Raw genomic sequence first — 16,656 nt, 5'->3', positions numbered from 1 at the left:
GATATTTCCGTGAGAAAACAAGTTAACCCAGGGAGAAGTAGATCATTCCCGGACTCAGCGCTTAAAATCGCCTCGGAATCAGTTCAAACATTGCAGGCAAATTTACCCGCACTGGAAAAAAAGTCAATTGGATCTAGAGTCCAGACTCTTGAAAACAACGACAAGAAGAAATACTCTTGATTCAATCGGAATTTTGCTTAAATTGAGAGTCAATTCTCTTAATTTGAGCGGATTTCCTTTTGATTCAAGCAAAAATCCGACTGAATCAAGAGTATTTTTGCTTGTCGTTGTTTTCAAGAGTCTGGGCTCTGGATCGCAAGCGATTTTTTTTCCAGTGGCGTGTTGACTACTTTGATATCAACCGACTTTTCCTGCGTGCCACGCGCCGACATCGAGTTATCGAATCTCCGGTCGATTTTTGCCCTTGAAATATGGGGCAATATCACCCGATCGAAGCTGGTTGATCGTTCGAGAAAACTCTTTTCGAATCGAAGGAGACGAAATTTCGGCAGTGGGCCTGATCTTAGTGACCTCCTTAAATACGCGCTGAATCGATACGACCCGTTTAGTCTTAGTGTTGGTTTACGTGAGAGTGCCGCTCAACCAGGTAAGCTCTTGTATCTTTGTGGGGGGCCGAAAATCCTCCTTAAGGTGAATCCAGGGTTCGATTAGGGATAATTCAAGATTAGAGATAGCGCCACCAGTCACCACTGAGAATTTAAATTTCCTTCGACGATTACTGAAATAATATTCCTCAAATTACAAAAAGCAGATCCACAAGATATAGATTATTTTTTGCTTGATTTTTTGAGCCAAAAATATTGGCAAGTAGAATTACGAACGCAGAGAAAGTACGGCTGAAACTTTCAACTCAGCGGCGGTGGCCGAGCGCGCAACCGAATACCTTATGTTCTATCTCTCTCACTCCCATTGCCGCAATGGGAATTACTTTCTGCCGTAGTTACGACTTTATTTTTGGGAATTTTGAGAAGATTTTTTTACCGAGTGTTCCTCAAGTATGTTGCTATATCCCTTGGATCCCCAATCTTGAATATGTTATTATTTTGGCGAATATATGCGGCAATTCTGAGCAGCGCGACGTGGTGGCGAAATCGCAAAGTTCCAAGCCTGGATTCACCTTAATAGTGTCAGATCATAAGAGAAACACGTAACGGTGGCGAGGCGTGCTTTGCGATACATCGATTGATCTGCTATTTAAAGCTACGGAGATCGATAGACAGGATACAGGGTGTTCGCAACGAACACCTTAATAATCGATTCTTTACTATAGCTTCAAATGGGGAAAAATCGATAGTCGATCATTCACGCCTCGCCACTGACACGTAACGCACAAGTCTGGGGCGCGAAGCGCCTTTGGGGGTTGAACTGCGAAGCGGGCAGCACGAAGAAAAATCTATGGCTTTATAAACCACCCTGCTAAAAATGGTGAGTGCAAATGAGTAGAAAATCATAGTCATATGAATAGAATGCAATTCATATGATTAGAATTTTAACTTATACGCATAAATTCAACTTATATGAGCAGAATTTCTTTATTCACTTTTCGCCGAATCATATGACTAGAGATTCCAACTCATATGACTAGAGATTTCAACTCACATGAGTTCAGCGTTGAATCTACCGTATCCGATATCTCAGAAACTAGTCATCGCATCAAAAAAATTATAAGAACAAAATGTTCTTATTTTTCAAATTTACTTATCATGTCGGTGTCTCCTGGTCAAAAACACCACTTCATAAAAATGAAAAAAATTGAATTCATATGAGTTGAACTTTTCTTCTCTTATGAGTAGAATATTTTAGTGATATGAGTAGGATTTCTACTCATGTAAGTAGGAAATTCTACTCATGTGAGTCGGCGAATCCTGAATAGCCTACTCATCATTTTTAGCAGGGCAATGAAGGCCTGGTGGTGCATATGGAACACCACTAATAGTCGAGAATAAACTAATGATTCTCGGTCCGTGAACCATACGAAGATATCTCGTACAATACTAAGGTGTATATTCACGGTGTAAGTCGGCAATCACATATCTCGGTTTGCGACGTCGCAGACTTCCTGTCATACTTTATTTTTAAACGGAAAACTATTCAGCGGCAATTCTTTAAAACTGCCGTAATTTTTCTTCTCTGTGCGAAGAAAGTTCTTCAAAAACTTCAAGAATGATGTCAATTTGTCCTCCTTTAAAATAATAACAAAGAGGCGGAGATTTTCAGACACCGCAAACGAGTTATGCGTATTTTTTTCCGCTGTTTTTTGCGATGCGCATTTCGGATGCGACTTCATCATCAAATTTTTGTAGACACAACACTTCGTCGTTGACCTCACAAAAAACGTAACTTCATTTCAAAGTTGCCAAATTTCCCTCGCAAATTGCATTTTTTGCAGGAGAATCTTTGTCTTTTTTTACTTAAAATCACGCTGATTTTTCCTCTTATCCCATACGAAAATAAAAAAAAATTGACATAAGTACACACTTGTACGTTCGTGTGAAAAATAATATTGTTTGAGTCAACTTCGCAACCTTGGAATTGAGTTACGCTCCTTCGTGCGAGAAATGTTATCTACCCTTATCTACTCTGTCCGTTATCTACTCTGTCCGTTATTTACTATGTCCCTTATCTACTCTGTCCCTTATCTACTCTGTATTCTGCCGTGCTAAGGCAAAACGCCGTATAAACCTTCAGGCGTTGCCAAATTTCCCTCGAAAAATCACTAATTTTGAAGATCATTTGTGAAAATTTTTCTTTCGATTTCTCAAGAAATTTAGTTTGCAATTTGATTGGAAATATCTGAAAATTTCAAGGAAAAATATTGATAACTTTCTTAAAAAATGAATATTTTCCGAAAGGAAATTGGGCGACTCTCAAATGTTCATACAGCGTTCTTCCTTAGCTCCGCAGCACTATAAGCACGCGTTTAGCACTATTTTAGCATTTGTTATATTTTAATCATTATTCAGTCGAAAAAAATGTCATGTGTCGTGTCTACAAAAATTTGACGAGCGAGAATACCCGATAAAAGGGCTAGCGTAATTTGCATCGCATAAACCAGCGGAAGTATAATCGGGAAAACAAGAGGATAGTTAAGTTGTTCTATGATTTGACAAAATTAAGGGTAATTAGGGCCTGACTCAAAATTTGCAATATCTACAATAAATTTTCTTTCGTTTTGTGTATTTTCGCAGCAAAAAATCACTGGATCTTCGGTGAGGATTGATTTCCGAAGTTAAACCGCTGAATTTTATTCAAGGTTCAAAAAATTGTCCTGTTCATGATGCTCCATCAAAGGCATTCTTATCCCTCCTGTATTCACCTAACCCTGGTAAAAATTGGCGATAAGAGCTGCGTTTCAAAATACTATGGGAATTCTTATAGCCGGCTAAAGAAGGCTACAGAAAATCATATAGGTGGCTGTAGAATGCGGAGAAAATCATACGGCCGGGCTATACGAAGCGATAAAAAAGTATACAGCCTGGCTATAGTTCCTATCGTCGGGCTTTACACTTTATCGCCTGGCTGTTGATTTTTCGCCATCGATTATAAAAGGCTTTAAGAAATTGTGTAGAAATTTGTGTGCTTTGGAAATCATTAAGTTTGATACGGAACCACCTTAATATTTACAAAACACTCATTATATTTCCCTTTAATACATATTTTTTTTCATCAATTAAAATGAGAATAATCCATATAGGATGTGCTAACATTTCAAAATCATGAGTTAAATAACGCTGACTCCGCCAGATTAAATATTAGAGACTAACACAAAGCGGAGCGGCGACGCACTGGCGCCTACAAACCTAACAGGGATACTTCACGCATTGCGCAACGAGTGAAGTATCCCTGTTAGGTTTGTAGGCGCCAATGCGTGTTTCGCGCTGGCTGCCCGCCTGCCGCCTCCATTGAATACTTCATGCCGTTTATGCAGGGTCGGACTGGCTCGCATCTGAGGGCGTAGACCCTTGGCTGGTTAAAGGGGCGTAATGTGATATTTCCTGGTAGGGCATTCTCTACATGGTAAGGGGTTCAGAAAATTTGTGCAAATCAGCATAAGTTTACGCTATTTTCAGGTCCAAAGTTTATTGATCGCACGGAGTAAAAAGTGCAAAATTGAACGTGAAGCACAGCATTGAGAGCTCACGCTTCGCGTCATCGCGCCTTCAATTTTTTAGATGCGGCATGGACGTCCATCAAGTACGAATAGTTGTATCTCTGCGCCGTCGTTAACGCGCATCCTTTCCCTCGCTTTATCTCCATATTGTGTTCGTTTGCGTTTGTCTTATTTGTAATGTTGCTTCAAACTAGAGCAGAGCATTGCGAGTTCACGACTCACGGCATCGCGTCTTACACTTTTCATCTGCAATGTGAACATCCATCTTGCGCAAATAGTTGTATCGCGTTTACATTTTAGACGTTTCTTATTTTTGAATTTCGAGATAAGTTAAGATCAAGTTTGCCAGAGCTATGCTATAGTATGTCCAAATCAATAGTCATTTGAAAAGGAGGAAATATGTTTAAAGGTATAAATATGTCTAAAAATCGAACCGAACATCGCTTCTAAGGGAGTTACACATAGCGAATGAATGAGGGGGATGATAAAGCGCCTATATGTCAAGAAGGTGAAAATTTCACAGAAAATTGTTTACGCCTCAGAAAGTAGTTCTTGGACCTCTGTTCCCCATTATCATGCGTTAAAGCACCCTTCTTTACTCCTAACCCTCTCTTCTTCCGTTCATTTAAGAAATTTTTCTCACATATTCTCGGTCGTAATTTTTTCTTCTTATTTTGCTGTCTGTGAGAGGGGCGCGTTTTCGGCGCGCAAAGGGGGCGTATCTGCCAATGGCAGATCGGCCTTATGGCCGGTCCAAGCAGCCTGCGTTCATGGTTTCGTCGGTCTATTTTAACGTCGCTTACGATTTTTGTCCACACGGCTTACGAAAGTTCCGCGATGTGCTCAGGTCCCTTCTATCACATATACTCAAAGTGTGTATTCTGTTGTCCGACAGGATGGTGGAAACAGCGACGGAGACCTCTTGCAAGAGCCGGACGTCGAGTCCCGCGATGGACGAGCCTCCGAGGAAGGACATGGACCCGAAGAACACAAACCTGCAGAAGGACGACTACATGGACTTCGAGGACGACATCAACGACCTGGTCCGCTCGATGCCGATCCGCCGAGCGGAGGACCGACCCCAAACCGAGATCGTCTGGATCCCGAACGCCCTCGGATTCCTAGCGCTCTACGTGGCGAGTCTCTACACGATCTACCTCTTCTTCTTCGACTCCAAGTGGCCCACGAAAGCCTGGAGTAAGTGCCATTGCGACTCCCTCCCGCGCGAGACCCCGCTCAGCGCCGTCGTCGAGAAGGGGATCGTCGACTTCCTGCGCTTCGTCTGGTCCAACAAGACTTTCGTTCTCATGATCGTGTCCGCGGGGTGGTCCCTCTTGAGGATGGCCAACGTCCCCGCGATAAGGCAGTTGTTGGCCGGGTTCCGCGTCCTTTTTGTTGCTTTGATGGACGGATAGAATCTAGGATAGATCCTAGAGCCAGAGGATATTTGGACCGCGTTAAACAGGAAGGAACCAAGCCACATCAGCTATTGCCAAATTTAATTGGGCAATTTAATTTTTTACAAAAAAACGATGTGCACGATATCATGACCAAGCAATTGGTATGGTATGGGCATGTGCAGAGAATGGCTGATACCAGGTTGCCGAAGAAGGTGTTGGAGTGAAATCCCCCAGGAAGGCGACGGAGAGGACGTCCAGCCAAACGGTGGGTAGAGGGCATCCATGAAGAGATAGAGAGATGCCAGCTTCCGGAGGATCTCTGCCATGACAGATTCCTGTGGAGAATAGGCGTCGCAGAGCGCCCAAGCGCGCCGTAAAAGCGGCTCATACATACATACAAAAAAACGGTTGTGCGGATTTTTGTGTAAATTTCACTGAAAATTCTCCATGGTGCGAAGCAAATCCCTTAAAATTTTCAAAGATATCCGAACAACCGTTCTCTCGTAAAACATTTAATTTCCCAGTTAAACTTGGCAATAGCTGATGTGGCTTGGTTCCTTTCTGTTAAACTCGGTCCATTTGAATCAATGAGAACGATAACACACAGACTCGAAAAAATGAAAATAATGAAGACCAGTGGCGTGGCGTGCTTTGCGATACATCGATTGACCCACCATTTAAACCTATAGGACAGGATCAACATACAGGGTGTTCGCAACGAACACCTTAATGATCGATTCTTTACCACAGCTTCAAATGGGGAACTATCGATAATCGATCATTCACGCCACGCCACTGATGAGGACACACACAAAACTGCACAGGAGGAAAATAATTTAGTCTAAGAAAAAATTAATGGTGCCGAAGGACAGATACTTATGGACACTTTTTTTTCCCTGCTGGTTTTATGGCTTCGTGTCTAGCACCTTCAGCCAACTTTGGACTATGTTCATTGTCCATAGACATCGAGGGATTTAGGCACATCCATGCTCCAGGCTTCAAATTTTTCAAATTTTCAGGGATTAGGGCCGAGGAGAATCTGTTTCAGCAGATCTACTCGTCAATTCTGTGAAAATTAGACGCCACCACCGGGATTCGAACCCGGGACGTATTGACCTAAAGTCAGACGCGCTGACCACCAGGCCAACCGGCCGGCTTATGGACACTTCAAAGGTCCAAATTGGAACGGACATGCTAACTTCAATGACCTTTATGAAATTGACGGTCTTTAATGGAAATCGAGGATTATTGAGTTACGTAGTTGGTGTATTTTCGTTCTCACTGATTCATTTAGTGCCTAAGTCGTGACACAAGTTTTGACAATTTCAATCTGCACTGACAAAGATAGTTGGGTAGTTATTGAATTGGACGTATTTCTACTGACGGAACTATGTGCATTAAGACGTGAGCCCTGTTATGCATATATTCTTATGGGTCTCAGGACTCATGTCTCATTGCACATAGTTCCGTTTGGCAGAAATACGTTCAATTGAAGATATTGATCTAAGTCCCCAAAACTTGTGTCACGAGTTTGTCCCTGAATGTTGTGGGGCTCTTGGACTATAAGCAAATGTGATGAAAACATGAACACAAAATTTTCCTTGATTAAAATTTGGACCGCGTTAAGCAGGAAGGAACCAAGCCACGTCAGCTATTGCTTTTAATTGGGCAATTTAGTATTTTACCTGAAAACGGTTGTGCGGATTTTTGTGCAAATTTTAGTGAATTTTCTGCATAATACGAAGCAAATTCTTCAAAATGTTCAAAGGATTCCGCATAAGCGTTCTCTTGTGGAAAAAATTAAATTGCCCGGTCAAATTTGGCAATTGCTGATGTGGCTTGGTTCCCATCTGCTAAACGCGGTCCATTTAATGGACCCCTAGGCAACATGTGAACTCCAGCACTGTGAAAAAATTAAAATCTCATTTCAAATTAAATTTTCAAATTAAAATTCATTAAAATTTCACGCAGAACACGAATAGTACAACGAAAATTATCGGAAGTATCTCCTAACCGTCATTATTTTGGTTTTTCGATGCATGCATTCTACGCATTAAGATCAAAAGGAACTATAACTATTCCACTGTGAGCTCTGAGGTCTAGAAGAATACACGCTAGTCAGGGCTCACGTCGCAGTAAATAGAGTTCCCTTTGATTGTAGAGCTCTTGCAGGTGTCAGGAATTTGCGATTTATGTAATTTATCCTACGTAAAATTTCTCGAGAAGCACTGGTGCCGATGGTTTTCTCTGAAATCATCTTCAAAGCTCAAAAAAAAAAAAAAAAAAAAAACTTCTCCAAGTTGAGGCCGTAATGAAAGAGTTATCCCACGCTACCCTCGGAGTCCACCTTTATATCAAGGCAAACTCTCTATGCAAAGATAGGGAGCAAGTACATTAGCAAGGTTGCCGTGTTTTCCTTTTTGGAGTGCACAAACAAAGTGGCAACCCTGTTCATGTATTTGCTCCCTATCTTTGCATAGAGAGTTTGTCTTGATATATGGTGGACTCAGAGAGTAACGTGGGATATCTCTTCCATTTCGGCCTCAACTTTGAGAGTTTATTTACGGTTTCAAGATGATTTCAGAGAAAACCAGTGGCACCATTGTGTTCCTTGCGAAATTTGAGATACATAAAAAAAGATCCCTTTGCTCCTTTATTGCGCTTTATGAATAAATTTATCAGTTTGAAATGGTGGTCGTTTTAGTTCCTTTCTTCTTGGATTTAATTTAAGCAAAATGTAATGAAAACATGAAAATGAATGTGGAACATTGAAGTTATAGTAAGATGATACCTGGTGCGTAATGACAGCAAGGAAAGAATAGAGAGAGAGATAGGAAGCTCTTTAGAAGTTTTCAATTTCATCGGGAGGCAATGCACGGATGAACATACGGAGAAAAAAACGAAACCTAAACTTAGATATTTCAAAAGACCCGTTTTAAAAAAATAAAAAATGAAAACTTTGTTTCCTGCCAAAACTACAAATAGTTACCTGCTTACACGACGATGAATGAACGCAATTGTGTCTCTGTTTGATACCGCGACTAGGCTCATTTAGTTACTTTTAGAAAAATTTCAATATTTCTATGGTTTCTGATGATATTAAAAGAAATCAACCCTCTCATCTCCTAAAGTTACATGGCTCACCTTGGATCTACATGCTATCCTTTTCCAAATGATGAAACCTCTTGAATTCATCAAATTATTTCTTAAAACAATAATCTGGAAATTCTTTGTCAAAACGAATCATTTTATTTCTTATGACATTAAATATATTTTGAGGAAATTCATTCTAACTGAATTTGAAGTTCATCGAATTAAAATTTAGATAATCAGATTTCATTCAGCTTAATTTTTGAGAAGGGATTAGAAGAGATTATGAGACATGTTTGACAACCTGCTACGGCACCTGCTGTTATGGTAGGTTTAATTTTAAATCGTATTTATGACATTTACAGCCAGTTCAATTGGCGGGCTAGTTGTTAAAATTGATAGGCAAAGCTATAGACAAAAATGACACAGGAACTAGGAGGTATAGAGCGATCCCCTAGGTTGAAATGGGTAGTTCTTGTAGACTAAGGGAGAAAATTATGGACCAATAATCGGGTCTCCCGTTGGTTGTCGTTAGTAGGTCTCTTACCTACCTCCTTCGTTCAGCGCAACCACCGGCTTCCACCAATTGGATTCCTCCATATACTTTTTTTCTTGTCCATCACTTTGTCTACCAATTTCAAGAATCAGCCCGCAGATCATTAAGTTACATTAAGCTCGAACGGAGTAAAAGAGGTTCAAAGGTCATTCCTTTTAAAAGTCGGGAATGGACCGAGTTTATCAGAAAGGAGCCAGGTCACATCAGCTATTTTTAATTGGGCAATTTCATTTTTTACAAGAGACAAAGTGCAGATTCCTTCGAAAATTTTAGGGAATCAGCTTTGTACTGTGCAGAAAATTCACTAAAATTTGTATAAAAATCCGCACAACCGTCCTTGCGTAAAAAATTGGATTGCCCAATTGAATTTGGCAATAGCTGATGTGACTTGGTTCCTTCCTAGGTACTTAACGCGGTCCAAATAAAGCTCAAAACCTATTTTTATATTAAAAAATTTAGTCTTGACTTTGAGTTTTCGATAGGAAAAAATATGGAGCTTGTTAAGCTGAGAACTACTCCTTACTCATTTCTCTTGAAATGTGACTTTGTTCTACTATGAGAAATTCAGTCCATTTAGATGTGAAAGCTTTGGATGAGATGGCAAGTCTATTGATAGGACCCTATTTGATTTACAGTGATTCTATTGATGGCATTTGCTGGACTGGTGACAACCATGGGTTCCCACAGACTGTTTACTCATCGAAGCTACAAGGCTGTTCCCGGGCTCAGGGCGTTCCTAGTATTCAGCCAAGTTCTTACCGCACAAGTATGTTCTACTATATTCTCCTATACAGTTTCCTCCTGAAAGTCTTTGTACACGTCGCAACAAAGTAGTAAAATCAGGAATTTTGTCAAATGCCTAGGCCAACAGTCGAATATTACACGAGGGCTGAAATTCTGATTCATTTTCTCATTTTGGACAAAATAATTCATTGCTCATGTAAGAAAGAATTCTCTGTAAAAATGTGCATGACATAAAAAAAAAATTCAACGATTTTTAGCACTAGAGATCTCTTCGGAAAAATTTGATTTTCAAAAGAAATGTTTAACATTTGGCGAAGAGGTGAATTTTACCTTGATTCAATGATAGGAAGAATTTTCAGGCGTAAGCTTGTATTGCTGACGTAAATCACACTTTGACGATGAAACAGCAAAAAAACAGGATTGCCACAGAATTTAGAAAATGAAATTCCCTGACATTTCTCTGACATTTTCCTGATTGCCCTGACACATTTTGGTGATATTTCCTGACAATTGAAAATGTGACAGATGGCTAAGAAGGCATAATTATAAAATACGTAGTTTTCAGGCAAAATTTCTTGTTAAAAATCTCAAACCCATTCTAGGAAGAAAATGAAGGCGATTTAAAACATTTTCCCTGACATTTTCGTCATTTTCCCTATCATTTCCCGGTTTTCCCTTACCTTCTAAAATTCCCTGACATTTCCCGGTTTTCCTGACTGTGGCAACCCTGAAAAATGCGTAACTCGGTTGCGGGGTTTCGAAATCTCCGCTATAATTTTATTCTTTTAAAAAAGGAGACCAAACCAACACCATGGCTTGAGGTAATCTTAGAATATTCTTCATAAACAGAAGAAAAATCACTGAAATTTTCAACAAGTTACGTCGAGAAATTTTCATGAAAAAAATAAAGTATGACAGGAAGTCTGCGACGCCAGAAACCGAGATATGCATCAGTGGCGTGGCGTGCTTTGCGATACATCAATCGATCTGTCATTTAAACCTATGGAAAATGATCAATATGTAGGGTGTAGGTGCCGAGCGAACACCTTAATAATCGATTCTTTCCATCGTTTCAAAATGGGGAAATATCGATAATCGATCACTCATGCCTCGCCACTGATGTGCATTTCTGCCGTTTCACCATCGACTTAACGAGGTTGTAGGGATGCTTAAGATTGTAGGGTGAATGAAGTTCATTCAATTAGTCGATTATGTAAAATGCGTACTTCGAAGTTTGAATAGTGGTATCATTCAGTTTCGCGTTCAAACAATCAGTCTGCACTCCAGTAATCCAATCTCGATGAATGTGGGTGATCAAAAGGCCTCATTAAATGAAGAATTGACATGAGTGAATCAGTGATGTAGGGCTAATATTTCATCCATCCTGTTTTCTTCAACTGTTTGCAAATTTTCAAAAGTAACGATTCACTTTAAGAGTGCCTTCATCTCGAGCGGTCTTTAACTCATTTAGACAACTTCTGAAAGAGATTATTGATCTTTAAAGATCAAAAGAAAATTTCAAAAAATTACCACTGAAAACAAAGGGATGCGTGAAGTTTTCTGCAAATTAAGTTCTTATTTTCTAATTCCCCTCACCCACTTATTATGCCATTGAACTTCCTCTATCATCATTTTATGATGGCGACAACACAGATTTTACGCTCCTTGCTTCAGAAAGTACACCACGCAAGACAAAGAACAGGGATGTAAAAGAGCCTCCCCAAAAAAGGGCCTTTTTTGGCCCCTTTTGTGAAACTCGGGGATTTCATTCAAATGTGGCCTAAACGAAACCTTATGATGACCCAAGACTCCAGTAAAAATTTTAGCTTGAGTATACGTCTGGTTTCGGAGATACAACGTTGCAAAGTTTGCATATTTAAGCTTTAAAAATCTTCATATTTTCAAATATTATCTTCCTAAAACTAACATGAGAGTGAACTTTACAATACTGAAACAAAGCGTAAATGAAGCATAATGATAAAGCAAGTCTCCAGTAAAAGTTTCAGCTTATGTATGACCCCTGTTTAGGTAGTGCAACGTTGCAAAGTTTACCTTTCTGAGCTTTAAAAATACTCATATTTTTGAGTTTCTTATTTAAAAACCAATTTTAGTGAATGTCCAATTGTATTTTGTGGCACGAAATTAACCCCTAGTGGTACTCGTGGATGCATAGTGCATTGATGTAAGGCTACAATAATTTCAAGTAACACAGCGTTGCAAAGTTTACATCTTATACCTCTGAACATGTCTTTTCTATTGTTTTTTTATTAAAAAAAAACTTCGATCAAACATGTCTCGGTATTTTAAAGCAAAATGTTAGGACTCTAGTTAGAACTAGATGACAATTGGTATAAAAAATTACACTGTTGCCTATTTTTTTGTTTTCCTTCAACATTTATACATAAAATAATTTTAAAATTAGGATACTTCCAAAAATAATAATCTGATTTCAAAATCAAATTCAAGAGACTTTGTCATGCTTAATGGAATACTCATCATCAGCGTTTCTTTCAAAATCCAACAAATTCTGCCTCGCCATAGTTGCCAATTCGACCTTTTGTTAAGAAAAATTAAAAAATAAACATAGAATACGGAATATTTCGAGTTTTTTTAAGTATAAATTAATCTTGATCTAGAGAATACATTTATTACGCCTTGAAAAAATAATGCGTTCATCCATTGCATCCGTTCTTGTTCCTTTAGTGTTCATTTAATCATTTATTTGTTTTTTCTTTTTTTTTCTTAATGTTAAAGTTTAAGATTAGCGACAGTGTCAAGAGTGTCAAGACATTGTCCATAGATTTGCAGGCAGAACTTGTACCGATGTGTGATAAATTCATGCAAAAAAAAAAATAAATATAAAAAATGAAAAAAAAATGAAGAAAAAAATAAAAAAAATTATAATTGTTATTTAAAAAATGTAAAAACATTAAACATGTAAAAAAATAAAATAAATAAAATAAAAATTAAAAAAGTAAAGCAAAGTTATAAAAAACAAAAATCAAATATCAATTCTTAGAGGATTCCTTATTTTAATTTCTCATTTATTTATCGTTTTAAAAGAAGTATTAATAAACTTGATCATAGTATTTTTGCCAATACCAATTGTCACTCGGAACTGACATCAACCCTCGATATTTTGCCTTGATATCAGGTATTACATTCATAGACGTCATCTTTAACTACCATAAATAATAATTTCAAGAGTTTAACGTTGTTAGCTTGGCAACGCTGTACCACCACCAATCAAAGTATCCCTGTTTATTCGAACATACATCTACAAATGACACGTGGGTAGATTTTACTCCTCAAATTCGAAAACAAGATCCACGAAAATCGCTCTTTAAACGCGGAACTTCAAAATATAAACATTTTTAAAGCTCAAATAAATAAACTTTGCAACGCTGTATCATTGAATCTGTGCTTACGCTCGCGGTAAGGCCTATATGGAAGACGTATCTTATTATAAAATTACACCTAAACCCCATAAACATATATTTTGGTGATCAGTAAGTTCGTCTTTTTATAAAAAAACTAACCAAAATGAGCATTTTTTATAGGTCTTTGGTGTCAACTTTGCAACGTTGTATCAAGAGAATTAGCAGTATTATTGTATCAATAGATGTATGCATTCAATAATAAGACTAACTGTTGGTTAAATGTCACAAAATATCATAAAATGTCCGATGGAGGTGTTTTCGAAAATAAGATACTTGAAAATATGCGAATTTTTAAAGCTTAAATATGCAAACTTTGCAACGCTGTATCTCGGAAACTAGACGTATACTCAAGCTAAAATTTTTACTGGAGGCTTGTCTCACCATAAGGTTTCATTTCAGCCACATACGAATGAAATCCCCGAGTTTCAAAAAAGGGGCCACTTTTTGGGAGGCTCTTTCTACGATCCTACGATCCCAGAATTGCCAAGTCCCGTGTACTTCAGTCGGAAATGGTGTAAGCACAGCGCAGTAGGCAAGACACCGTGTAGAGGAATCACGAATTTTGACGAGTAAAGTGCGCACCGTGGTGTTCGCGCAATGCTTGAAGTATCCATGCAATCTTGCAGGCGCGGACATGCGTTTAGTGCGGACTACGTTTAGTGCGATCATTTAAACTCGCGCAGTCAGCGTTTATAAACTTGTAATTTTGAAGTTTTTGCCCAGGTACACTCTGTATGGAGTTTTGGACCATTGTAATTTAAGATGACGAAAAATTAAAAAACTACTAACATCCAGCTCATTTTTAGCGCGTGACAATTGAATCAGTGAGAACGAAAACACTCCAATTCGAAAAAAATGAAAATAATCAAGACACACGCAAAACTGCACAGTAGTTGAAGAAGTTAATTGGCACACGAAAAAGATTTTTGGCGCCGAAAGACAAGTACTTAGGGACACTTTAAAGGTTCAAGTTGAAACAGGTGCGTTGATTTCAATGACTTTTAGGAAAACTAACTCTCTTTGATGAAACTTGAGCATTTATGAGTTGAGTTGTTGTGTTTTCGTTCTCACCGATTCAATTCATTTTGTAGGTAGTGACAGTAAGTACCTTTCGCGATCGTTGCAACCCCCTCCCAGTAATCCGTTGCGTGACTTGCAACTGAGCTATCTTTTGGGGTGTTTTCAGAACTGCCTGTGGGTGTGGGTGCGGGACCACCGGCAGCACCACAAGTACAGCGACACGGACGCCGACCCGCACAACGCCAGCCGCGGGTTCTTCTTCTCCCACGTCGGCTGGCTCATGGTCCGCAAACACCCCGACGTCATCGCCAAAGGGAAACTCGTCGACATGTCCGACATGAACGCAGACCCGCTCGTCATGTTCCAGAAAAAGTGAGTACACTCCTCCCAGTGGCGAGGCGTACTTTGCGATGTATCGATTGATGTCATTTAAACCCATGAAAAAGGATCTGTATACAGGGTGTTCGCAGCGAACACCTTATAAATCGATTCTTTGCCACAGCTTCAAATGAGGAAATATCGAAAATCGATCATGCATGCCCCGCCCCTATCTCCTGCTCTCGCCTGTGCGATCGGAGCAGGAGTAGCCGTTTTGTAAAAACCGTGGTGACTCCAGAGATTATGTTGCGAGAAAATGGGCCCAGTATCGTCTGAGCGGAAAATTAGATCGAGCGAATCCTCTATTCTCCTTAAAATTATAAATAAATCATCCAATTAACACGCATAAACAAGGGGGGAAAACGGAAAACGAGGCTAAAAATACACAACAAAACACCGAAACGTTTCGGCTCAGAACTTAACCATTTTTAGTCGGAGAAAAATGTAAGTGAAAAATAAAAAAAATTAAAAAATACCTGCAAACTACATCATGGTGCCCGAGATTCAAGAATAACAGGTGTTCCGTGTTGTTCTCGAATCTCGGCCCTCATCATGTGGGTTATAAGTTTTTTCGATTTCTTATTTCATTTTTGACTTATTTCTCAGACAGAGAATGGCTCGGTTCTGAGCGGAAACGTCTCGGTGTATTATTGTGTATTTTTAGCCATCTTGCAAGTTCCTCCTTTTATTTCCTTTCAATTTTCGGTCAATAATCGCCACTTCATATCTGTTTCCAGGTACTACAAATCCTTGTTCACCCTCCTGGCAGTGATAATACCTACAGCAATTCCATACTACCTGTGGGGCGAAGATCTGATGACGTCATTCATGATGTCGAGCTTAGGTCGAATTCACATCACAAATAACCTGGTTTGGCTAGTGAACAGCTGGGCCCATATTATTGGGACAAGACCGTACTCAGGGTAAGCGTCAATACATGCTGTAAATGGTCGCGATTTTTTAGTGACTGAAATTGCGCACAGCCATTAAAATGATCGGAATCTTTAAGTCAGTCCTTTTTAGCAACTTGATGGAGCACTTCGATGTTTTGTTTCGAATTAACTGCCCGACTCGAAAACTTAGAAAAATGTGTTTTATTTGAGAAAAGTCGTTTTAAGGTCATTCGCATCTTGTATTTATTATTCTTTTCAAAAAATGTTGTTTCCGAATTTCAAATTGACAGGATAAGTAATTTGTTTTTTCGTTCCGAAAAAACCAAACTCCGAAGTTTGAAAACGCCCATATACTCACCGTGCCATAAAAAGACGGCAAGTCTCATTTTGGCAAAGGGATTCTTTCTGGGAGCTGAATATCGTTTTCCGTGGCTCTGAAAAAAATAGATTGCATGAGAACACTATTATGAAAGACTTATGAGGCAGCAAGAATAAGGGTTCGAAGACGGAGGACAAAATATTGAGTTACCCCGTTGTAGACGGAGTTGAGAAAATATGACTTTAAGTCGCAAGTTAAGACATAATTATAACAAATACAATGTAAATCGTCGAAAATTAGTGTAATCGTAGAAATGGACCACTAGACAAGGTGCGAAATAAAGCATTATGATTCATGTTATCTTTTCAAAATTTCACGTGGAACACACTTTGCAAAGCAAAAATTATTGAATGCAATTCCCAAACAAGATATTGACTTTTATCGATGCATAAATTCAAACTGAAAAATAGTCTTCGCGGTGTGAAACACCTCAAAAAAGTTAGAAAAAATAATGTGAGATCAGCTCTTTAAGGGTGGTTTCAGGATAACTGGTATAGTTTTGTCCTCGTAACAGACAACACATTTTTCGGACATATTTTTAGTAGAAATGATGATCACTCGATTTTTTTCGAATTAATCTTCGGAGGATTACGTATTACATATATAACGCTTTCTGATGATTTA

At 38.9% G+C, this 16,656-nt stretch overlaps 1 protein-coding gene across 2 annotated transcripts in view; it reads left to right on the top strand.

The window, feature by feature from the left end:
- The window catches only part of LOC109038244 (acyl-CoA Delta-9 desaturase), a 62,540-nt gene that overhangs the window by 6,663 nt on the left and 39,221 nt on the right, over positions 1 to 16,656 (top strand). The window contains exons 1-5 of one of the 2 annotated variants that reach the window (XM_072304669.1): positions 496 to 607; positions 5,028 to 5,329; positions 9,814 to 9,944; positions 14,549 to 14,754; positions 15,498 to 15,683. In XM_072304669.1, coding sequence (XP_072160770.1) covers positions 5,029 to 5,329; positions 9,814 to 9,944; positions 14,549 to 14,754; positions 15,498 to 15,683 — 824 coding nt within the window. In that variant the 5' untranslated portion in view covers positions 496 to 607; position 5,028. Of the gene's footprint in view, positions 1 to 495; positions 608 to 5,027; positions 5,330 to 9,813; positions 9,945 to 14,548; positions 14,755 to 15,497; positions 15,684 to 16,656 lie in introns of those variants that run through there. The other variant, XM_072304668.1, reaches the window with a different exon arrangement.

This window comes from Bemisia tabaci, chromosome 9, assembly GCF_918797505.1.
Source record: "Bemisia tabaci chromosome 9, PGI_BMITA_v3".
Classification (NCBI taxonomy): Eukaryota; Metazoa; Arthropoda; class Insecta; order Hemiptera; family Aleyrodidae; genus Bemisia; species Bemisia tabaci.
This window is presented reverse-complemented; position numbering and strand designations above follow the sequence as displayed.